General features: G+C 41.3%; 1 protein-coding gene across 2 annotated transcripts in view; it reads left to right on the top strand.

The window, feature by feature from the left end:
- ARHGEF10 (Rho guanine nucleotide exchange factor 10) overlaps positions 1-23,869 on the top strand; it is a 1,326,864-nt gene extending 1,302,995 nt beyond the window's left edge. For both annotated transcript variants that reach the window (XM_069606090.1, XM_069606091.1), the window contains exon 29: positions 11,087-23,869. In XM_069606090.1, coding sequence (XP_069462191.1) covers positions 11,087-11,610 — 524 coding nt within the window. In that variant the 3' untranslated portion in view covers positions 11,611-23,869. The remainder of the gene's footprint in view (positions 1-11,086) is intronic.
- Positions 23,870-25,840: the final 1,971 nt, after the last annotated feature.

The following is a 25,840-nucleotide window of genomic DNA, read 5'->3' on the forward strand; positions in this document are numbered from 1 at the left end:
AGTGGCAGGCATTATCTGAGAGGATGGCATGTAAGTGAAAATGCAATTTTTTTATTTCAGATGTTTCTTTGCATAGTTTAACCAAAAGGCACCATGCCTGCTACATAATGACTTAATGCTATCACTGATGTGTCCCTGGAGAGGTTGACTTGTGTTTTCTGACGAATGTCAGCTCACAGAAGTAAGGGCGACAGGGTGTCATGGTCTTCAACGTAAGGCGAAAGGAGAAACTAACTCTTGATAAAAATATAAAGTAGGTTCAGATATTTGGAACTCCAAGATGTTCATACTTGAAGAGATTTCCCCTAAATGGAAAGCTTTGGGCTTGCTATTTCCCTCGTAGAGGAGCAGGTGGACACGTCATCCCTAGCTTCGGCCCCCTCACCTCCGTCATACTGGAACAGCAGAAGAGCCCTATGTGGGACACCAATACCACATCGAGTATATGAGAGACGATTTGCACTCCAACAACTGCATCAAATGTACCCTTGCATTGAAAAGATGGAAGGATGTTGGCACACACCACTGGACATTATAGGCTATAAGGGAAATCTGATGAGAGCAGTGAGGCGTCATAAGGGAATGGCACTGAGATGCATTGAAACAATATGCAAATACTTACTAAAGATGTAACTGTAGTAACAACAGAAACATGTAATTGAATATGAAAGAATCATATATGCAAAGAAGATAAAGCAACCTGTTGACTGATAAGTGAATATATGCAGAAATGCAAGTTAGACGAGACATGTAGAAGCTTGCTGTAGAAGAAAACATAATAATGGCTGGGGTGGCCATGATGGAAACTTGGACACCAGGCTAGTATTAAAATCAATCAAGCTACCTCTGAGACAGAGGAGGGCTGCAGAGACAGGAGACGCTGGGAGAACAGCTTTGTGTGAGGAATAAAAAGGAGCCTATTGGCCTGGGATCAAGGATGCTACTTCAAAGAATAATTTCAAGGCACAAGAGGAGTCAAAAGGATAAGCCATGTACGTAAGATATATTTGTCTTAAGATTAAGTAAGAAGAAAACATCTACAAGGGCCGAGTATTGGACGATTAGAGATGCAAAAAGTCTATGCAAGGTGGAGTGAGCAAGTCTCTAAAGGCAGAGTAAGTAATGACACCCAGCACAATTGAATCAAATAGCATTATGGAGACATTCATGGTCTCCTCACATGGTATTCAGAAGTCGAAAACAAGGGCTATTCGTTAAGCTCCAGATGAAGATAATGATATGATTTGATATGATAGGTTATTTATAACGCGCTTAATACCCAGAGGTTTCTAAGCTCAGACCCGGGGATCGAACCTGTGGGGCTCTGTGTCGTCTTGTTTCCAAGGCAAGCACTTTGCCCCTGAGCTATCCTCCCAAGACGATGGTGTGCCCACACTCCCTTAAAAGTCAGAGAATCAAGAACAGCCTGTGTGGGCAACTACAAAGCAGAAGCCTTGGCTTAGAGCCAGACCCATGAGAGATGATGGACCAATTGGGGAAGTGGTGAGTAGTCTGATGTTACTCTCGGCACCTGGTTCCATTGTGCATACATGCTGCTAACGAGTCAAAAGTCCAAGGTTGGGAAAGCATGCCAACCAATCTGAGGGTCTATGTAGCAACATGCAATACAATGTTGTAAAGACCAATCCACTGCCATTATTCTTCTATAAACAGTATTATATGTATTTAGACGTGGTTCAAGGTGTGCCTAACATACAAGAGGCAGCCAATTATGTTATCTACACTTATACATAGTATAGGTACATATGTTCCCCTAACCAATCCCTCCTGTGAGTAGGTGTTAAAGTTTGCCACATAGGATGATGTCATATATGACGCATATCAAGGTATAAAACCTTTGTATATTTACATTTGGGTGCGAGTGTGTGAACTGCAGCCAGATTGCACTACTTTATTTTATTCTGATAATAAAGTAGTACTTTGCCATATTCATTGAGTCTGTCCGGTTATTTGGTTCTGAGATCGTTATTGTTAATTCCATGTAGCACAAGAAATCCTTCAAGGTGCTAGAGCACACCCCAAATGCCTGTGCCATAGATTGCAATTCCAAGAAGTCTTGCTGTATATCTGTCTAGCATTGCTCCCTGGAGGTGTGTCCCCATACACCCGAGAAACTAATGATCATGCCAATCGATTGAGACATCGATCATTTTCCCTTTTGGTAGCACTTTTTCTATGATAGATCGGGGTAAAGATCAGTCTGTAGGAGGAGGAATAGTCTGGCATGCACCACTGTGATTCCATTAGCCTTAATTGGAATATGATATGATATTTTATTTGTATCGCACCCATACACAAGTGGTTCAGAGCGCAAGATAGGGGGAACTAGGAGGGACTAGCTTAGGGGCAAATAACAGGCTATTACATTCAGGAATGTTTACAACGAGTGACCATATTGCCATAATTTTCCACAAAGGGTTGAAGGCCACAGAGCCTCCAGGATAAGATAACTTCATTGTCAGCCTATGAAGGCACAGTGATGTGGGTGACTCCATCCCATCATTTGTGATGCTTTGTAAGGGTGGCTGAGCCCAAGCTAGTAGAGTAAAGGTGAAAAGGGATTGGGGCTAGCACATGTTCCTGTTTAACACCACTTGTGGCATCAGAACGCAAGTCTGTAGGCATATAGGTTGACACTTGACTCTCAATGTGGTTGTTTTATGCAGAAAATAGCTCAGAAGAGTGACAGTTTATTTTACGCTTTGATTTAGGCAATGTTTCCCAAAGCTTCAATATGTAGACTCCTTTGAAAGATCTTTCTATGCCCATAAAAGTCAAATGCATAGAAAGCCACTTTACATGAACATATGTGAATGAAATGAGGTAAAGAGTCAAACTGTGCGGTGTGGTATAAAGGCTGGATCTACCGTATGTGTCGGCCAAGTCTTCCAATCTAGTGAACAGAATTATTCCAAGCAATGTACTACTTGAGTCCAGTAAAGACAGGTCAGTTGCAAGAGGGATTGGTCTTTTCTCTTACTTAAATATAGGTACGATAACTGGCCGATGCCAAATTATAGGTCAGATGCCACCTTTATTAATGAGATTGAAAAATGTGGTATGGACTGGGGCCCAGAAAAAGCCACTAAATATAAAAAAGTTTAAAGGAAACCATCCTGATCTGGCCTTTTCACAGCACCCTGTGCGATCAGAGCGAAAATGACCTCTTGGTCACTGAGAGGTCACAAGTGGCCAATCATGCAGCTGTAGACCGGTAGGCTAGCAGAGAAAGTTATATGCTGCAATAAGGGGATATTGGGATGTATTTACCTGGAGGATTGAAAACCTACAGAAACCTACAGGGCCAGTATTAACAGGCATGTAAATCCGGACTCGGCAGATCAACTTTCCATCTTCGACTAGGAGAAACTGATGCTAATTCAATCCAATACTGCCATCCATCCATGATCTATGTTCACCCCTAACACTACCTCTCCTCCTTTGCCCAGGTGACACCTGAAGTCGTCATAAAAACGGTGAAGAAAATGAGGGCATCATCAGAACAACTCTTCCCATGTCTGGCTACCCTGTTTAAAGACAATGGGCTTCATGACAAGTTTGCCAGTCCAGAAATTAGGGTGCGGGTAAGGTCACCGGCACCCTTATTTTTGGACCAATAAACTAATGGTTTGCCTGCTGGAGTCACTGTGCCTGAGAGGGCTGAACCTGCCGGGCACAGGTGTCACAGTATGCAAACCCGTCACGGAAGCACCAGCACCGTTAACAATGGTGCCGCCGCTTCCATGTCCCCACTCCTATAGAGTCCTATCGGACTCTATGGAAATGAGGATTAACACAATTATTGGTGCCTTACTTCCCGGCCACTGGATTCGTAATGAGCCGGTGGTACCGGGAAGTACGGCGCTGGTATATTTTTAAGGGTTCGGTGGCAACCCGCCGGTAGCACCAGCAGGGTTACCGCCAGACCCGTAATGAGGCCCAGTGTGAAATCCCTGACTCATAGCTTAGTCATTCTGGTCAATAGTTCCCTTAGTTAAGCCCCCCACCCTCACCCTAGTATAAGGAGCTGTTCAATGACTCATCAATTTTGACCAGTTATAGACCCCACTCTATTACCCCCTTCCTGGGGAAAATGTTGAGGACATAAAACTCAACAGTTGCTGTGCCATAGTGAAACTACTATCTTGCTACACAATCACCGGTCGAGCTTCTGGCCCACTGTGTTATTATACTTGAGGAATTGTTGCATTCACTAGACAGTGGCTCCTGGTCCATTCTCAACGTCCTAAAGGGCTCTCTGGGCAATGCCAGCCCTACCCTGGAGTAGATTGCCTTCTTCCTCCATGATAGGTATCTGCAGCTGGGGACTATTACCATTCATTTAAAGTCCATCAATTTTCACGTGTAAGGTTTTTGTTAGACCCTGTCCTTTCATCATGGTTTAGTAAATGCCTACGTCATGCCATTTGCAGGCCTCATTTCCCCTTGCTTGCTTCCTTTCGGACCTGCAACGACAATAGCAAGATTGTGTTTAGTCTGTCTTATTTTTAGCAAAATGCAGCATGCAGTATCAATGAGTGGATTATTGACAATTCCTTATTGCTGACCGCTTCCAAAACTGAGATTATTTAATTTTGCTCATCTGCTATCCCCTTCACTTGGCCTACTGAAATGGCATGTGCTGGCTCAGCTTTGCCATCTGCCAAACACGTGGGTATTTCCTAGGATTCCCTTCTCTATTTTGCACCTCATTTTCATGACATCTGGAGAAAATCTCATTACCATCTGCATCTGGTGAAACTTTCTAAAACCTGTTACATAAAGTTGAGGTTAGAAAGCTATTGTTTATCGCCCACATTGGCTATTGTAATAGCGTGTATTGGCTTTCCCCAAACACGTTTTGTGCATCAGTTGCAAAAGATCTAAAATCAGGCTCGCTGTGGAGAGAGGCAAGTCATTTTTAAAACCCTGTGCACTATCCACCAAGCATCTGTTTACTTCCTCTTGGCCAATGCCCTCCCGTCTATGATGCCAAAAAGTTTTAATGCAGACGACAGTTTTGATTTTTGTAGTGAAACTTTGTGGTGTGGTCGCCTACATGGTGGATGAAATTATGGGGGTTATGGGGAAAAGATGAGCAGGTTGTGGCAGGGGTGCAAAAGTAGTTTGTTACGATAGCAGATAAACATATACATAACACAAAAGGCTTTCTTAAGTACTTTAATTGTGCTATAATCTCCTCTGGTAGTAATGGGAACACAAAGAGGCAAATTCATAGAAGAATAAGCTGAGCTTGCATTGGCTGCATTCAGCCAAAGATTCCATAGAACCTCAGTTGGTGGAAACTGTACACCCAATGGATGACCTCTATTGATTGTCTCCAAATAAGACAGGAACGCGAGTGCCATTCATTGCTTGCTGTCATGGTGACAACATCAGGCAACCAAATGGGGCTACAAACAAGAAAATGCATATCTGAATATCTCGAATCAACACAAAGTGCTATCACAAAGATGCTTTTATTTTGCGTATTACATGGACATGGATTGACTGCAAATTTGTGATAAACCTATATCACATTTTGTTTCACTGATTTGAGAGGGTCGCACGCCCAATGTGGAACATGGGGCAGAAGGCGGTAGTGGTTCTATGTAGCTCATTAATGAGGCGTGGCACATTTCAAAAGTGCGCTGCCACTGCCCAGAGCTAGCACCATTTTGCAGCCTCCGCTTTTACATTGACATAAAAAGCTGAACACTAATTTAATGGTACGGATTCAATCGAAATTTCTTGTGAGGATATTTCTAAACATTATTTAATTATGACTTTATGCAAATGTTTTTAAAAATTTTTTTGTCGGCTGTGAAATGCTCCTGGATAAATCCTCATTTGGTCCACTGCATTTTTTGTCAATCAAGACCATAAGCTTTTCCTAGTTTAATACATGCGCATGCGAAACCAGTCTCCATTCAGATTCATTATCAAGATTGTGCGTATAATGCTTTGTTAAATTGTGATGTGAGTCATCGTTTAATTGTGCTGCTTAGTGACTCTCCTGCAGAGTGCTCCGGTCTATTATTGTCCAGGACACCAGCGGACGGGCCAATTAGCATTCTGTGGACAAGGCCTGCACAAGTTTTGTTTAGCAAACTAAGTCCATGTGCATACACAGTTCTAATTGGCCATCCCGAGCCAATTGGAGCATGTTTCCTTCTGTGAAAGGCACGCCTTTCACCTGCTTTCACGTGTCACATAAAAATATGTTAGCAGTGGGGGAATGAAGAGCACCCCAGAGCAGGGAAGTGTGGGATGTTTTAACCCACTTCTGCTCTGCCATGCGGCATCACTGTGTCATGATGGTGCCAAAAATAGTAAAATGGCCGCAAAGCCCTTGTGTGCACCAAAACCTCCGAAAACCGCGCTTTGCAAAGCGCAAAAAGATGGATGCCCAATCTGCCATGCATGGTGTCAGTGGTGGAACAGAGATCTCACTCCTGAAACATGTCACTGGGCTCCACAACATGTGAAAATGGAGTACAGAAGGAAAAAGCAGTGCTTTGCTAAAGGAAACCCCAAAATCGTGCTTTAAGTCACTGTTTCTTTGTTGCGGAAACTGCAGAATGCTGGTACAAAACACCCTCAAACATCCAAAATTCTTGCTGGGTGCTACAATTCTCTTAGTGTAATTAATCATTGTGAACTTACAATGTCTTGAAAAGCTGAAGGCATCAAGAGATTTGCACAGCAAAAGTGTCCTGTCTGTGAATCTGTCAAAATCTGGGTGCAGTACCCTGGGCCGCCTGAATGACAGATGTCAGTAGCCTGCCTGATTAAACTTTAAACATGTATAAACTGAAATCAAATGTTTGCAACCTAAGAGGCCTGTTGTTGAGAGTAACCCATCTTGTAATTGTTTCAATTCCATGGTTTAAAATCTTGAATAAGTATTTAGCTGTGATTTGATCCCACAAGTTTGTTTTATGCTAAGGGAAAATTCAACAGAAGTAACAATTAAAGTAAGCTGGCTAAAGTTACCAAACTGGAATAACAGCTTTCCTTACAGAGGCAAGGCCTCTCCTTCCACCAGGAAATCACACAAAAGCGATAATTATAGGGTTTCGGAAGAACCCGGTCTGCAGTAGGGAAGGAAACAATGGCGAACTGCAAAGCAGGAAATGCTAGGTGTCAGGACAGTCGTAAAATTGCCTCTGCCAAGAGAATAGGGAGGAGACTGCTTCTGAACTGAAAGGAGACAAAAAAAAGGCAGACCCGAACAGCCATCTGTGGCTGACCATTCACAAGGAACATTTTGTTTAAAGACTTCTAACTTACCACTTAAAATTGTCAAAAATACAAAAGTAACAGAATTGTAAATCTAAATTTTGGTTGCAAATTTCAAGAGGCGGAAAGATTGTGTGACATGTTCTGGAAAGAAACGGCAGAAAAGGTCATTTTACACCAAATGTATCTCTGCTAGAAGTATGAAACTTTATACACTTATGCCCATGTTATACGCGCACACTTGCTGATAAATTGGACATTGTGTTCCTGATGAAAATTGCGAAATTCAGTGAAAAGCAGACACAAGATCCCACAGCGACGGGGTTTTGAGGAGTAGCTGCTACACAAAATATGTAATCTGTATATGTGATTGTTATAGAGGTTGCTCATGTGTAAATATGTCTTGTTTCAAGAATAGATTTTGTGTGTAAGAAGCTAGGGGTGGACTCTAAGCCTTATAAACCCACACCATAAAGGTGACACACTGTTTATCTCCTCCTATCAAGGCAGAGAGGAGACTCTGACCAATCGCCTGTCAAAGGGGCGAGCTTAGGCTAAACCACCACACACACACACCCTTTATCATAGCATAAATAGAGACAGCAGAGGGCAGATAAGTACACACAGATTCACTCACTATCCCGATGCTGGCGGAGCACCCTGCTGCTGAACTTTCCATCTTCCTTGCTCCAGACTCCAAAAACTTGGCAAAGCAGAAAGGCCCATTGCATAGCTGAACCATTTCAGCTAGGCCTCAAATTTCAGAACCAGAATCCCACAAACCTAAGGGGAACCAAAAGACAGTCGGGCTGCGCTGTACTGCTTGCCTGCTGACAATAAATTCCATCATGACCAAGAAGGGCAGATCCAATCCAATCCTGTGTCGTGCTGTGACCAGAGTGCCTTGCAGATCCAATCCAGTCTGGTGCAGTGCAGTGACCAGAGCGCCTTGACGCTGCCCAATCTGATGTGCCCAGCAGTCTGTCCTAAAACCAGATCCAGTTCCCTGACCATAATCTTGATGTACCAGAATCCTGACGGTTATGTTTAAAAACATATATAGTGAATATCTATAGAAAGAACTGTGTCACTAGCATATGTACTGTCCATAGTCAATCCCTATCTTAAACCCATCCGATCTTGTATTCCGAACCTGTGTTAGAAATATTTCTGAATTGTCTGAACTCTCCATCCAAACCATCCTATCTTCCTCCTGTAGTAGTATTGTTAAAACTATATTTGCGCTGATAATTTGTCATCTGAAGAAGGCGAGCTCCTCTGCAAGCAGTCACCCTGATCAAGTGGCTGTGTTCCTGTGTGGTATTCGTTTATTCATAGTCATCCTCTAGTGTAAGAAATCCCATTTGTCATTTTAAAAGTGCATTCCCGTTGTGCTAGAAACACAATTTCAACCTCTGCTTGTAGCTAACATCCATAGCCTTAAATCACATATAAAACCACATCCCAAATCCATACTGTTTTCCCATTATTATTGCGCAGTGAAAAGTTTGCCACACATTTTCATTTAGGGAAACTTGACACGTGTAAAACAGCTTTTGAGTGCTTCCAACTTCAATTTTCAGATTTCAAATTGTTTCTTGGTATTAAGTCATTGCTAGTGTTTGTGTGCAACTATCCAAAGCAGCTCCCATACGAATTATAACAATTTCAGCAATTTAACCCATATTTTGTGTTTTAACGCAATCCATTCTAAGATAACTTTAAAAGACATTCTGACAGCTTGCCAATCAATTCTGTTTTTCTCTTGTGTTGCTAGGGGAAAATGGGATTGATATTCTGTTTGAATTCTGCCATTCCTTAATACCTGCTCTCTCCTCCTATCTCTTTACATTGTCTATTGGGGGGGTTGAAGTGTGTACAGGGGGAACCTTTAACCACAGTGCTATCCGACTTAAACACACACACAAAAGTATTATTTCTGTGCTGAATTGCTTTGCTCACTATTACTCCTTGTGTATTAAAGAGGTTATTCAGTTTTACATCACCCCATTGGTGATTATTGTGTACCCATTAAAATAGTGTGATTGAACTGTAAATACATAAACAAATATTTTAACGTTGCAAACCAGCCCGATTCCTGGTTCAGTGTGACCGGGGGGGTTCCCAGAGAGGGGCGTGATATGAGTGGTATAGCGTTCAGAAAAAAGAACTTTTTGACAAAAATAAGTAAGGATTTCAGTTGTGCATTACACGCTAGGCATTGACTTGGGTGTGTGCCGGATTGAATCACTTACAGAAGAGCGAGTAGGCTTCTGTCCCCTATGCCTGGCTCTTTTGCTGGCAAAAGACAACGGGCCTCATTATGAGTCCAGCGATAGCTGTACCGGTAAAAACGGCACGGCTGCCGCCAGAGTCATATTTTTTTCGGCACCTGGCCATGGGCAATTACCGGGGCATTACAGCCCGGGCAGACCCGGTAATTGCCCATTGCCGGATAGCGTAAAAAATGACTCCCCATTCCCATTTGAGTCCCATTGGACTCAGTGGGAATGGGGAGGACGGTAGCACCGGCAGCATTCAGAATGGTGCTGGTGCTACCGTCAAGGTCTGCGGGCGGGTACTGTTTTGCCCGCCAGGTGGGACCTGGCAGGCGGGATGGCACCCGCCCGCAGAACTCGTAGTTTGCCAATCCAGAAAAAACAGTACCGGCAAGCTTACCGGTACCGTTGTTTCCAGACCGGCAAGCTTGTAATGACCCCAACAACTTGCTGATGGTAGAGTAGCCCCCTAGAATCCATGCTCTTCCATTGCTAAGAAAGATTTCCTAGCCCACTGCCATGGTAGTAGGGCCGGGGTGCGAGGCTGAGGGACAGAACACAGAGCTGGCATGTACCTGGGGAAATTATGGCCATATTTCACAAATTATTTTAGTATCTGAACCAGAGGGATTGCTTGGACGGGTCTAAGGGGGCTATAGCTCTGAGATTTTTGTTGTACCCCCGGATAGAAGGTGAGGGGCTGCAACCGAAAGGGTAGCTAGCTCTGAGTCCCTACAGTCCCGACGTTAGCCTAGCCCCGGATCTTTTCCAGATCTAGAAAAACCCCTGATCACAACCTATATTGAAAGTCCCTGAAAATGATGCGAGTACCTGAGGATTTTGCAGTAAAACCTAGCATATGGTAAGGGTAGTGGACATATGCTGGGACAATGTAGCATTTGATGGCAGTACCTGACAAATGTAGGAGCACATGGAAGTAGGAGCGCAATGCTTGACAAATGGTATGCATGTCTACTATCTAATCATATGATGTCAATGCCTGGCAAATGGTTTGAGTTTCTTTGCAATTCATGCAAATACCTTCAATTGGTCTATGTACCAGGGCATTTGATGGAAATACCTGGTAAATGATTTGAATACTGTGACATGTGATAGTAATTATTGGCAAACGATGTAAAACATAGGTATATGATGGGACAATCTGGTTGGGTGCCCGGGCATATAATAGCAAAATCTGAACTTTATATGAATTCTTGGATAATTATTGGCAGTTTATTGCAAGAACATTGAGTTTCTGGGAGTATGATGTCAATACCTAGCATATGATGTGAGTACCTGTTCATGTGGTAGTGTTGGGGGTATAGAAGAATTTGACGGCAAAGTTATGGTATATGATGTCAGTGCATGGACATATTAAAGCAATAACTGGCATATGTTGCAGGTACTTGGCCATACTATGAGAAAACATGACATTTGGTTGTACTACTAAGCGCATAATGGCAATATCTGGCTGGAAATATGTTCATATTTGGTTGTATGTGGGTATGCTGCTTGTTTAATGATGTATCTGTCCTTTCTTTCAGGAAGGGGCATGGTGTCTTATCATGCACATAGTGGTCCTGTGAAGTTTCTTGTCATGGCAACGCCTGTTAACAAGAAAACAAGACGGAAGTCGAGCACCAGTATACCGCCCAACCCTGAATCCAAAGACAAAGAACACAAGGCTACTCATGCCCAGAGTAATGAGCGACCATCATCTGCGTCTTTAAGTAACAATGATGATAGTGCTGTTTGGTTAGGTGGTTCTGTAGGATCCATTCCAAAAAGTGACTTGTCTTCGTCCTCTGGCTCCTTGGCATCGTCCCAAGTTTCAAACCCCTTAGAAAATGGCCCTGAAGATGGAACCATTTATGAACTTCTGAATGACCCCAGCATCTCCATCCAGAGGAGTAAACGACAGTGCTCTAAGAAAGTGGGTGGCAGCTCGTTCATGGTTATCTCGGGAGGTCAAGGACACAAGAAAGTAAACAAAAAGTTAAAACCACAGCGACAAGAGGAGCAGGTCTCCTCTGTGATGGTCTGGCAGATCCCACTGTTACATGTATAGCGACTAGTAATGATGACCTACGGTGCCTTTCCTCTTGTAACAATCGCTCAGTATTAGTCTGATATGGCTGCAACGTGCCCAGGATGGAGACAACCTGTTCCACATCTATCTTATCACCCTTCATGAAGGCTATATTGGAAGAAACCTGCTTGAATGCCGAATTTATCCTTGTATCTAAATTTGCTTCAGGTTTCGTGGGAACTGCTCAGAGTGTGATGTACAATCACACACAGGCATACATGTCAGCTCATACATCTTTGAAATAACTCATCTGTGTTACTCTGTGCTTCAGCAAATGCCGAATGGAAATGTAACTCTGCGAAAGAACAGTCTGGAACCCTTGTCGGTACATAGATGAAGTGTTAGAAATTCGTTTGCCGTGTCAATTATCTTCCATAGCATTTTGAAACCCTACATATTTTTTTTAAAAATGAACTAACATGTATAAAAATCAAAAATTTTGAATGGATAATGTGATGGATTCGCATGGTAGTGAGTTTAGAAATTATTTATGCACAAAAGACATGAACATACCATTCAACAGGGGATACACTTTTGAGTATAAAAAATATTTTACCGTTTTTCGGGACTTGCTGAAAAATTGATGTGTGGCTTCCATGGGGGTGGGGAGAGTGGGGATTGAACAGCGGTCTACTCCTTTGTGGCTGTATTTCTGTTGGCAATGCAAGCATCTTCTTTCTTACTTTTCTATCCAACTGTGAACTGCTGAAAAGCAATGAGGCATTTGAACATAAGGTCATTATCACATGGCTTTCATTATAGTTTGAAACTCTCTGCAGCTCTGGAGAGGTTGTGCAGTGTCTCCCTTGGTTCTACATTTTTAATATTTTATTTTAGTCCCCATTAAAAACATAGACACTTCCGTTGCAATGCAATAGTGAGGAGAAGGGTTACTCACAATCAAAGCAAATTGTGCCTTGTATCGTAAAAAGGATGATTGGTAAAGAAAAGAAATGCTAATATGTGTATCCATATTGTGAAGTTATTTGTTGTCCTAGATAAATGCGGGGTGGGCATGGAGCGCAAGAGTCAGGTGTGACACAGTGCCCATTCCCACTCACCAATGACAATAAATGACACATTTCACTGGTCACTGCTGTGTACATGGTTCATGCCATGTATAATAATAGCATGGAATAAATCATATTTTCAGGGAACTATCATAGGTGATATTCACCCATAATGGTCTAGATAGCCCACCATAAACCCACTAGTTCTGCCTTAGAAATCATTCTTTTCTCTGATGTCCCTTTTAAAAATCCTCCTTGCCCAGTGTGTTCGCCCAATGCTTAGCAGTTAAAACCTTCCTTGGTATTTGGTGCTGGTGATTCAATAAATGCTAGTGAATTGCATGAAATTAGATTCACTTATTTGGAAGGTCCACAGGGCTGTAAAATATTCCCTTTTCACAATGAAAATTAGTGCCTGACTCGCAGAACAATGAGCAGTGTCTCCCTTCGTTTAAACTGCATGGAACAGATTTCTGGTAGGGTTACCCTATTAAGTGAGTGACACATTTGTATTTCACTGCAAGGGTCCGGTGCTGCCGCATCGCAAGCACTAGTCCTGTGATTACCACCCTATCAAGGCACAAGACGCTGCAACTATTGCCCATCCATGGCTGCTGTGTGTCTTGGAATCCGCTTGTTTAACTGTACAAAGTCGTGTGCACATGTTGACAGTTCCACGCTTTGGAGGAGTAGGGGGCAAGTGTCCATCCTAAACTAGTGTTCACCTACACACGTTTTATTATTCAACTGAGGTTACATGTTACAGCTGAGAGCTGTCATAAGAAATAATCAGTGAATAATAAGACTGACTGATATTATATTATTATTTCAGAAGCACATCTGTGGAGTAAGGCTAACGAGCAAATGTGCTGTATTGTGTATTGTTTACACAGTAGAAACCCCCAACCTTAGGATGAACACATCAGTTCTTCTATTAACAATTGGTAATAGTTTTTATTTGTATCTATATTTCTTTTCTGCCATATAAAATCCTTTCTGATGAATCCATTTGAGCCTGAGTTTGGAACCACTTAACCACTCAATCTCCAAAGGATAATTTTCAGCTTGTATAATGGTGAGGTTGTAGCGGTCGACTATGAAAGTGAGGGTACATTGAGAGCTCTGCTGTGGGTGTGTCTTGTTTCCTGTTTAGGTTCTTGTCTGACATTGGGTTCAGTCTAATATCAGTGACTGGTGAGGTTTCACTGGTTACTGACTTGGCTTTGGAATTATTGTAGATGGAAAAGTCCTTCTATCTAAATCCTGCCATTAGAAATCAGGTGCTGTACTTTTGCTTTCTGCAGTAGCAAGTACACAGTAGATTAATGGCGCACGCCTATGTCAAGTCCACACATTGATTTGCCCCATTGTTGTCAAAAATGTATACATATTGATGGAATAGGCCACAGTCCTTGCACATAACAATCCTTGTAAAATTGTCTTTAAGAGTGATCAGGTAAAACATTTGTCCAATTATAGCAAGAAAACAGTGACATCAACCAACATCAATCACGTTGTAATACACAAAGAAAAATAAATTTTGGACAGTTGTAGTCAATAACGTTTGCTATTAAATGAACCAACAGCCTGGTGTACTTTCACAGTCTGCTCGTTAATGAAAGCACATCACATATGTACAGCGACATGAACACAGTATTCTTACACACTTGGGGCCTCATTCCGACTCAGGCGTTAAGGGGTTAAGGCGTTAAGGGGCGTAAACGGCGCCGACCCTTAACGCCTGATTACAAGGTTCCCTTTGCGGGATGGCTGTTTAACGACTGCTTTTTGCAGCCGTTAAAAGCCATGCAGCAAAGGAACCTTGGCGATTATCGCCTTTCCCCATTCCCATTATGCCCTATGGGGCAAAAATGGGAATGGGGAAGGGGGGAATGGGGAAGGGGCCATTGGTGAATGGGTAATTACCGCCCCACTCACCTTGGAATGGGGAATTACCGCCCCACTCACCTTGGAATGGGGCGGTAATTCCGGCATCCACCATGGCGGAATTGCAACCTTAGCGGCATGGGCCATGGTGCTAATAGCACCATGGTCCTCCGCCAAGGTTGTAATGAGGGCCTTGGACTTGTTGAGTATTCTGTGCACCCACGTATACCTATCTCACGTTAAGTATATCAATTAATCCAATGAAGTGATTTTGTGAACACAATATAGTACATTCACATTGGTGTACACCATTGCACATGTAATGTAATGTCACCAGTTTAATTATGAACAGTAATTTAAATTTAAATTGTACTTTAATATTCATTTGTAAGATGGTTGCTTTCTTGAGTGCTGCTCAGCTAGTGTCTTTAAATCGACATCAAATTTATAAGCAATATGACAATGCAAAACCAGGCCTATGTCAGTATGCAGGCATGACATGATTGCACCTGTGTTATGCATGTCCTCCTCTAACTGCACGTGAAAACCTAGTGCTGGTAAGAATAGTAAAACTATGTGCACGGGTGAAAAAATTGGGGGACACTGCATGTCAATATGTTGTCACACTGGCATAATATATTAGGGTCATTTTCGTGTTTACCCAGGTGGCAAGAATGCACATAGGTGCGAACACATACACTCACAACTTTAAATAAACTAATTGTATTACTATTTAGCTTTGAATTAAAAAACAAAGGCAATTAGATGAGACAATGAATAGTATAGTACAACACAACCTTTATTCAGCTACATTACCTTTCCTGAACAATGTATGTTATAGTACAATACAATCTTTACTCAACTTGCTGACCTTTTCGGATGACATCACACACAAACAGTGAGGCCAGCCCACAAGTTTCTCAGTATTGGATGCAATGCAGATAAATACAATCATTTTCATGCATATTGCTTGTCTGCATATGCTCTGCGCCATACTGATCATATTATCACACTCTATGCCTATGTAGATGGTGAGCTGCAAACTATAGTGACAGAGTGCACAAACATGCATTTTACCCTGTATACGCTAATTTATGGTGTTACTCTCTGTTGTTCATGTGTAATGTTATCCACACAAGCAAGGACACTGAATTGTATTTTAGTTGTAAACATAGAACTACAGAATCATAGTTAAATTTCAGATGTCTTCGTAAGCTAATATACAATTAGAAATTAGAAGAGGCTTTAAAAAAAATACACTATGAAGTAACCTCAATATTGTTATTTCATAAGAAATCTAACTGTTTTCTTTGTTAAAGCATGGCATTGTCGGGTAACTCAGGGATTGAAACCCCAGGCTCTTTGTCCAAGGCAGAGCCTTAACAATGCCACACTGCCTCTGTTTTACTTGGTTTGGCTTTAAGAAGCACACTTTTCGATACAGTATTTGTTCTAAAATACAATGCTTATATATTTGTTCCTATAAATTGCTCGGACTAAAATGAATATTACTTGAATTTCTAGCCCTAACTCAGTAAGGCACTCAGTGAAGGGAATGCATAAGGCAACTGAACAGCAGGGCTTAAACATTTGCATCCTCTTTCTTCAACCAACTCAATGCAATACCCTCTCCTTGTTTCTTCTGTACCCTTGAGTGTAATTCCTCAGTTCACCATTACTTTATACATTGGTAAAGAAAAAATATGAAAGATGTCCCATAAATATGATCAAATATATTGTCTGCGGAGTGAATTTTCCCTAGTGTTGCTCTTTATTCCCACATTAGACCTAAAGAAAAAGAAATGTGTTTGAACCTGGGTATGCGATAAAGTGGATCGAGTGGTTGTCCAAAGCCATGCACTAGATCCACTTGCTAGTAGATGAAGTAGTTCAATCGCCGAAACAGATCAAACTTCTAAGAATGCTTTACCTTGTAGTCATTCGGATTTAATTATTTTGGAACAAACCCAATTAATATCTCAATACTTACATTAGTCTACAGTATATTTGACCTTCATTGATGCAGTCATTGGGGGTCATTACGACCCTGGCGCTAAGGGGTTAACTGCGCCGTAAAAGGCTGCGGCGCCGTTAACCCCTTAGTGCCTAATTACGAGGTCCCTTTGTGGCTCCCGACCTTAACGGCTGGTCTGGGCCAGCTGTTAAAGTAGGGACCTGCAAAGGGACCTTGAAGGTAATTACGGTACCGCAATTTGCGGTACCGTAATTACCGCCTTCCCCATTGAGCCCTATGGGGCAAAAATGGGAATGGGGAAGGGCCAATGGTGCATGGGGAATTACTGCTCCGCCAACCTTGGAATGGGGTGGTAATTCCCCACTGCACCATGGCGGACTTGTTACAATACCGGCAGCAACCATGGTGCTAATAGCGCCATTGGTTACCGCCAGTGTTGTAATGAGGGCCATTGTGTTGCTAAGATTTTACTTTCAAGCACACACTTTTATTTACATAAACTGATTGGCGAGCCTGGGAGTGTGTGACATGTTTATGCAACCTCTTTTATAAAAATAGATTTGATATAGAGGCATAACTAACCAGCTCCTTTTGATCATTCTATCTAGCGATTTGCATTTTTATCTATGTTTCTGTCTGTCCTGTCTATAAATACTTATAATTACTTTTGCTTTCGTCAAACATATCAGTAAATAAATATATAGAGCGCTGCATATACTAAAGTCATTATTGAGCATTGTGAATATAGTTACTATTGGAAATAATGTAAAGTAGAGTATGATGTTGAGCAACACCCTGTATCTGTTACCTTTGCTGATATGATTAATGTAATGCAATGTGTATATTATTATCTCTTTGGTTGATCATATATATTGATACACAATACAATGTTGGTCAATGCTTCATTCAATATGCATTAATGGTAGAAATGGTTTAGAACTGTGTCCCGCTGCTCATCCTATATTTCCAATATTGAAGGATTGTGCTGTTCGTAATGTCTAAATTGTATATAGGGAAAGGTATCTACCTTGGTTCTATATATTCACTGCACCCGCAAAAAATATAAAAAACATAATGGAGTCTCAATGGCGATGTTTGTTTCTCAAATTGCCTATTGTGTGATAATCCCTATTCTTCTCTTTCTGGCGCCATTTTCTTCCTGCCTGTTTTTTATGTGCTGTTACATAGGGGCCACCAGATTTATCTCAGTAACTGTGACTGAAACATGGGTGAAGTGTGGTGATTGCATTATTAGTGTACAACTGTCTTCCAGGAAAACTTGTAAACTCTCTCTTTGTAGACCCGCTGAGATAATATGCTGCAGGGTATGGCCATGTGGTCACTTTTAATTACGACAACAGTGGAGTGGCCTTTGTGGGTAGAACAATTTTTATTTCACTATCTACCTATAATTATCTAGTGCAGGTTCAAAATTATGTCATTTTCTTAAAAAAAATATGTTTTGGAAATAGAGTATGTCTGGACTAAGGAAACCTTTAACAAGGGTTTATACGTTTCTGCTACTTCCACAACTTTGTACATATTTATGTGTTATGTACTGCTCCGTGCAATTAACGTGCAGCTTCACAGTGTGTAAAAATAACAGTATTGAATAAAATAGTGTGTCCATCCGAGTGTCACAAAATGCACGGATTCCATCATCAAATATGTTCTCGTGTGCTGTGGATTGGGATGCACCACAGGCTATGAATTTATGTTTGGTCCAGTGATCGTTCTGGTGCAGGTATAAAGTAGATATGGTGTTGTTTTTCTTGAGGGTGTGAGGGGAACATAGGTGTATTTTTCTGAGGTCTGGTGTAGGATTGCAGGTTGAGGATTGTCTATTAGCGAGGGAGGACTAGGAGGCCTTCTACTGGGTTTGCTTGACAGGAAATGGAGGGAAGGATTAGATAGTGCCAGCTGTCTGTAGAACTATTACTTGTGGAGTTATCTTAGTACTTGAAGACTACTGTGGAATGCTCTGGGACATTGGAAATGCATTAGACAAACTTGACACAACCTGTGAGTCAATACCTATGTCTGAGAGGATATGGGCCAGGATTTGGATCTGTTCGGGGGGGAGGGGGTCCCTTGAGTGTGGATTTTAGGGGGTTGTGAGTTTGTCTATCTCTGTTTGCTGTGCCTGTTGGTGGGCTCCTAACTGAATCCTTGCCCTTACATTGCAACCTTCTGTTGAGCTTTCTTTCCAAGGCATTTCAGATGGGCTTCCACAGAAGGTATTTCCAACATATTTGACTGTCATTCACTGAAGCTTTTTCTAAAGAACAATTCCCTATTCTTAGAGCCTCCTCACAGATCCATGCAGAAGTTGCTGCTGAATCCCCCACATACTAGGGTCATATAGGCAGTGTTTCCTATTGCATCTGCTGATATAGAGCTGATATTCGATTGGCTGCTGTGAGAAGAGCCACATTGGAGCTAGTGCTAGGAGGTTGTGTTCCCTCAGCCAGCCTTAGTTATCTCCCTTCAAGTGTTGGTGTATGTACTTTCCTTTCTGAATTACTCCTATCCTGTTGGTCTTGTTCTGGGACTGTCGGACGTCATATGAGCATTGTCTATTCTTGTATTGCCTTTTGTCTTCCTACTTGTGTTTTGCAGAGGAGCATTTCTCCCGGTGAGAAAATGTTCACCTTCTTGTATCTGTTTCTGTTTGGGATGGGTAACTTCAATGAGATCCTTCTTGCCTCACTGTGCCTGCTCACTCATGTTGCATTTTGCTCTTCCTACCTGTGACCATAGAACAATGAATGTGCTTAATTCACATCCCATCTCTCAGAAATAGCATGGTAAGGCCTGGTAGGTTTTTATGTGGCAGTCCCTTTGCACTGCCAGTTAATGTGAGCATTGCTGGCCTATTGAACAGCCTCCTGACTCTTGGATGTGATGCTAATCCTTGGTCCCTTGAGGGTGTTGTCCTAGGGATCTCTTCTTACTAGCATTCTCTCTGAGCCATATGCTGCATTCTTGAAGAGGTTTGTACATCCTGTTTGCTCTTTTGTGCCTTACAGGTACGGTCCAATAGGGCTCCTTTCTGATGCTTATCCATTTTCTTTGGTTAGGTTGCTTTTCCTTAAATGCCTCTGTAGTGGACACCAGGACTCAGACTTCTGGTGGTATGCCCTGCATCAGGGCTAGTATTTTTCTTTTTCATTCCTCCCTCCATTTTCCATATAGTTAATGTCCTTTTCTCAGGTTATGTGTCCTCCCATGACAGTTCATTGAAGAGCTGGTCTCTCACAGGTATGCTTTCTGTCCTGGGGTTTGGTTGAAGAGGACTTACAGGCATCCCTCTTGTTTGTAGCTATTTGGTTCATGGTCTTCTCACTCTATTGATTTACCTGTGAATACTTCTGTCTCATTTCCTTGGCATGCTTCTCTGCTTATAGCTCTTAGTTGGGGAAACTCATATGTCCTCTCCTCCTTTTATGCTTTCTCTTGGTTGTGCCTTTTCTGAGGCCTCCTGCCCAAAAATACGTCAATTTCCTGTTTCTTGTATGCTTCAAGATTGGGGCCTTCCAGATGCTTCACAGAAGCGTCTGGAATGGTGTCGACCCAGAGGGTTCTGCCAGGAAGTAACATAGCACACCTAGCTGTCTTTGTTGTATTACCTGGGATGTGATAACTGAGTATATTCCGGTTAAAGTACTTAATTCATCTGTTTGCTATGTGTCTCATGATGTATGAACTGTGACGAGGGGGAGGCAAGGTCTAGTGATGTCAGGATTTCTTACTGGTATTCTTATTCTCTTCCTTATCACAGTACGTACTCCTCTTCCGACCTCCCATCAGCTGCATTTTATCCTTCACTGCATGTCGGTATTGGTACAAAATACAGAGATAACAAATAACGAATATATGTTTACTGGGCATTCACAGTAAATGAAAGAGCTGGAACCCCGTTATACTGCACAAGGGGATCGGGGGTTGCAGGGGTGTCCCCGGCTCCCCTTATGCAGTATATGGGTTGCAGGGATGTCCCCCACAGTCGCATGGCTGAGATTGTGGCATTGCACAATGGATGTGACATCTGTGTGATCACTGAGTGCCTGCATTTTTGCATTCAGAATTTCCTTTTGCGATATTTTTGGCTGTGCAGTGATCACATAGATCCCCGCTTGTCTACTCTGCAGGAGATTGAGGCAAGGTGGTCCTTGTAGGACCTGGGAAAGGGCCCTCTGTTTTCTTATGGTAGGTCATCTAGCCGCTTCTATCATGCATTTGAAGACACCCCAAGAGGTAATAATTGGGATGGGCAAGAGAAGGACTATGTATTTGCATTCTGTACATAGTGGTGGCAATATAAAACAAGATTACAAGATAAAACACGATAAAACAGGCTTTCCTGTGTGTCTTTACGGAACTGCAAATGCCAAGCTCAACACAATTCCGCTATGGAGGTATGTATTGCTTTTGTGCTCTATTGCTACTTTACCCGTTTTTTCTGTTGCTGTTTCCTGTGTTCTGATCATATCAGCCAGATAACATCTTTCTAAACCAATATGAATTATTACCTGGAAGTTTATTGTAAAAAGACGACTCTGCTAAATTTGTAATAACTTACAAATGCCATCTGTTTGTTGAGTACTGTGATAACCACTTCTCTAGAACTGCGACAACAGCTGTGTGCAGCTGTGTTAACATATACAAACCTATTCTGATGAGAAGACTATGTGAGGCTCTGCATAACAGCTTTTGGTACTTTTTCTTTATCACATCTAAGTATGTTGTACAATGTATTTTTTGTAATAAAATACATAGGCAATATGACTACTGTTTTCAGAAATTAAGGCCAGACTCTGTATTTAATTTTTGTTGAAATGATTATGGTAAAAAATATCACTTGTACAGTTGACATTAATACAAGATGCATAGTTCTATTTTGGAAGCACATCTTGGCTCTTGTCGCATACATTAACATTTAACGAGCATGAAATGTTCTGCTGATTCTGTCTGAGATGTTGCAATGACTCATTCAACCTAGGCTACCATGTCATCTCTTGCTAGAGTGGTTTTCAGTACAATTCATAGAAAATCGGAAGCAGCAAATGCTATGGAGCGGGGGGGGGCAATGGCGTTTTCATTCTACTGCTCGGGTATCCGCTCCGGCAACCTTGAGGATGATAGCGTGTCACGTTCACATCAATTCAAGGAAGAATGTGTCTAGAGCCAGATGTCTATATATTATGTACTTTAATATGAAATGTAATACCCTGTGCTCTTCACACAGAACCAGGATCAGTTATTGAGTTACTTCATCCAATACCCCATTGTCCCTTTTTTATTTCAATGCAATCCAGGCTACATGTTTACAATGTTCATACATTTTCAGTCACACTATATAAAATCGGCATACTTCTTCATACATGTATGTGTGTCAGTGAAAGGTCAACACAATAATCTCATGTAATGTTCCATTATGTAGCGTATAGGCCTGCACTTTCTTACTTAGCAAAGCTGCAAATGAACCTAATTTCTGGATGATTTGATGTTCCCCTTATTACTCAACTTCTTTTTTTATCTGTCATCATAAGTTCGATAAGATCAGTTCAACACCCATGCTGGACATTAAAAAAACATGGTATATCTAGCAGTGGCACAGGAGGGAATTACAAAAAGGGGACAAGTGCCCCTGCAAAGCAGAGGATGGTTTACAGGTATAAAAAAGATAACATGGTACGTACGCTCCACGACTCTGCAAAGTTCTGTCTGGTCGCACAGCACCGTGGGACAGGGTTTCCTTTTTTAAATCAGACTTGCACTAAAGAAAACAAACTAGCCCGATTCACAAAGGTTTGCACTGGAGCAAATTAGAGGTGCCTGTCATCATCTTGGATTTGCTCCTACAACCGTACACATGATTTTCAAAGACTAATGCTGGGCCAAATTTGGAGATGGCAGGAGCATCTCTGAGATGCTCAGGTACATATGTGATGCTCCAATATCTGCTCAAGGGCATTTTAGAAATGTTCCAGGTATGTCCAGATTTGCTTCAGTTTTAAGCTTAGCAAATTAGGAATAAGGTAGTCAGAGATGCCAATAACCATCTCTGATTTGACCAAGTGCAATTTATTTTTGGGAACAGACCCACCATGTTTTGCACAGGTCAGCAGAAGTGGGTGTCTCCTGATGGCATCTTCAAGAAACCTTCAGCTTGTGGTGGCAATCAGGAGTCTCAATTGACCTCTGTACAGTATATACATGGTGACATTCTGGCAAGTCCACCAGGGGCTACTAGTGCAAACATTCTGCAGGACACAACTCCTCTGTAAACATAGAAATAGGTCAAAAAGGGACTTCAAAGTTCTACGTTTACAGTTTTGAAAACACGAATGAACGGTTTTACAATAAGTCAATATATGTGTAATAAAAGTAGCAATTGCATAACTGTTAATGAAACTAGTGCCTGTTCTCAAAATCCACATTTTAAACAATACCTGTGGTATATATAATTAAGTTGACATCAAAACTATGTTTAGCAGGATACGAGGCTGAATACAATGTTGGACATATTTGTACACAGAATTAATTATAGATGAATGCATCATATATTAACATTTAAATTCTTGGTATTTTTTTAATTGGTTCTCCTTTATTGTATCACAAGCAATGGTTCCCAGCCTAACAGACTTGCAACCCGACTGACCTACTCCATAAAAGCAATGTTTAAAAGTTTAATAAATAATTCAGCTTTGCTCTTATCAGAGTAGAATTCAAATGATTGCTCAATCTCCCATCAGAACCTATTCTTTGTCATTGGGATGTAAATTGCTATTATGGGTTAATTTGGAGGCTTGATTTGAAATATGCAGAGGTGTATGTTTGATGGCTATAGACCCCACTTGGTCGTTTTACCATGAGCCAAACATTATAATACATAGCATTCAATAACACAGTAGTATGTATACTAATTTTAAATGCATTACTGTAGAGAAACATCAATCACAACTTATTACTCAATTGCTATTCCATATTACACTAAGCATGCACTTTTGCACACGTAACTGTTGCTTCTCACAAGGTTTGGTGGAATAACAAACCCTGTGCAGGTTTCCTTTCTCAGACATGCAGCTATTGTAGTATTGGTTATTTTCCCTGTTAAAACGGTACATGATAAGGTACAGGGCAATAAGCACTCTGTAGCCACCTGTGGGGTGGCATGTACAGCCACTATATATGTATATATAAATAAAACATAACATTGAATAAAAATAAATGAAATACTCTCACATGTGTCCATTTTTGGAAGTTGTATTAAAATTAATTGTGCAATCTGGGTCTGTGTTTTTTGGTTGTGATACTTGTCTCATGTGTTGAAGTTGTATTAAAATCAATTATGTGTATTCAGGGTCTGCGTTTTGTGTTGTGATTTTTGCCTGATGTCTTTGATTCTTTGTGAGAAATTCACTTTTTCGTTGAAATTCTCCCACTGATTTAACATCAACACCCTAAATTGGTACATCTTTCACTGACAATATTCTTTTTAAATCATTGAAACAATGATACACAGTATCATAAAAGTGCTGATTGAATAACTCTATTATCTTTACATGGGGTTTCCCAATGAGTTGTTTATTGATCCCAAATGTAATTATAGCATTTAAAATCATTGTTAGATACTTTAGACCTAAGGCTATAATGTGCATTGTTTACCTGGAAGACTGTTCGAACATCTGTCTGAAGGGCAGTGACTGCTGGGCTTCCCATCCTTTGAATAGCTCTCGAGCTATTTTACCAGTGACACCGTGCTGAAGCGGCATGACTGTGTCATGCATGTCAAGCGCAAAGCTTGTCTCTGTCACGCCGTTATCCGGCTGGAAGCTTGGATCACCAAAAGGCCCATATGGATGCTCATGGGGACAACAATGATATCATGACAAAAACGAGATGAGTGAGGACATGGCAACAAATAAAACAGCTTTGATATCTTCGATGCCTCCAGTTGTTATTGAACCATGCGCATACACTCTCAGACATCTGTGTTTCTTCAATTGCTGCAAAACCACGCCTTCATCTAAATCAGCTATAACAAATTGTTAAACCAGTATTGCGCCATCTCTTACCAAGATCACAAACTACTTTCCTATGTACCAATGTGACTCATCAACAAGCACACAAGTGCGAGAGCAGATTGCTACACAACTGGCATGTCTCGGGAGTAAACTTATTGAAAACAACAAATGCACTGGATTGTGGTTTTACTGGAAATAATAGCACTAAAAAAGCTGTTGATCTTGTTACCAAAATCCTAGAAAACATAACTACACCAATGAATATTGAAGACATGTGTGCCTCCATTGCTCCCATCTGAAACACCTAGCCCCAACATGCATGTGCCTCTGGCACCCTCTTTATGCAATACTACCATATGCAATAATACACTGGTGGTATATCATTCTGAAACTGATCTCTTGAACAACAGCCTTCTGCACACCTCCACTTCTCTATCCTTAATTCCACTTAATGTAATGTATTTTTGTTGTTTGGTAAATAAAAAAAAGCAAATGAACCTTTAACATCCTAAATAACATTACTATTAAACAAGAGAAGAAAAGAAAAAGAAAAAAAAACCTTACAAATCATTTCATAAACTCTTAATCCCACAACATTCATTAAAAACATTAATTGTTATTCTATTTGGTAATCTAAAAGCACATCATGGCTGAACATCCCATCCTCAACCAGTCCTAGTTTGAAAAGCTTTAAAAAAACAGTTACTGCAACTACAGTTGTTGTTGTTGTATGTCCGGCCAAACAACACTTCCAGACCGGGTCGTCATCACCCATTATTCCATCTCAAACCCTGAATCTTTGGGCAAAAAAACAGAAGGTGCTTAAGCGTTTTACACTGACCAATCTCCTCATAGAACCTGCAAGTGCCAAGCTCTACAGTCCGTCTATAATATCTGAGTAGTATCTGCTCAAAATAAGGTACCAACGAAAAGAAAGGAACAAACGCCTGGTCGACCTATCTAGATAAATTGCGGGAAACGGTGCTAAGATCCCCAGCTTGTTATGATCATCTGACCGATGGTTCAAAGATGAGTACTTGTGCATACTCTTAACAACATCAATCCACTCTTGAGTAAAGAGAGAATGTTTTGCTTTGGTCGGGTTGCATACAAGTTCTTTCACAGAGCTTCCAGATTTTGAAAGCAAAGCACAACAAAATTCATACATAACATGTAATAAAGCACAGCCTTTTCCTCCATTACATGATGTAAGTCTACAAACAGAGAACCTACAGTTGGACACAAAATCTTCCCGGAAAGGGGTAGATATTTCCAATGTGCTCTGGCCAACAATGAGAATATGCCCA

Source organism: Ambystoma mexicanum, chromosome 4p, assembly GCF_040938575.1.
Source record: "Ambystoma mexicanum isolate Mex_15411 chromosome 4p, UKY_AmexF1_1, whole genome shotgun sequence".
Classification (NCBI taxonomy): Eukaryota; Metazoa; Chordata; class Amphibia; order Caudata; family Ambystomatidae; genus Ambystoma; species Ambystoma mexicanum.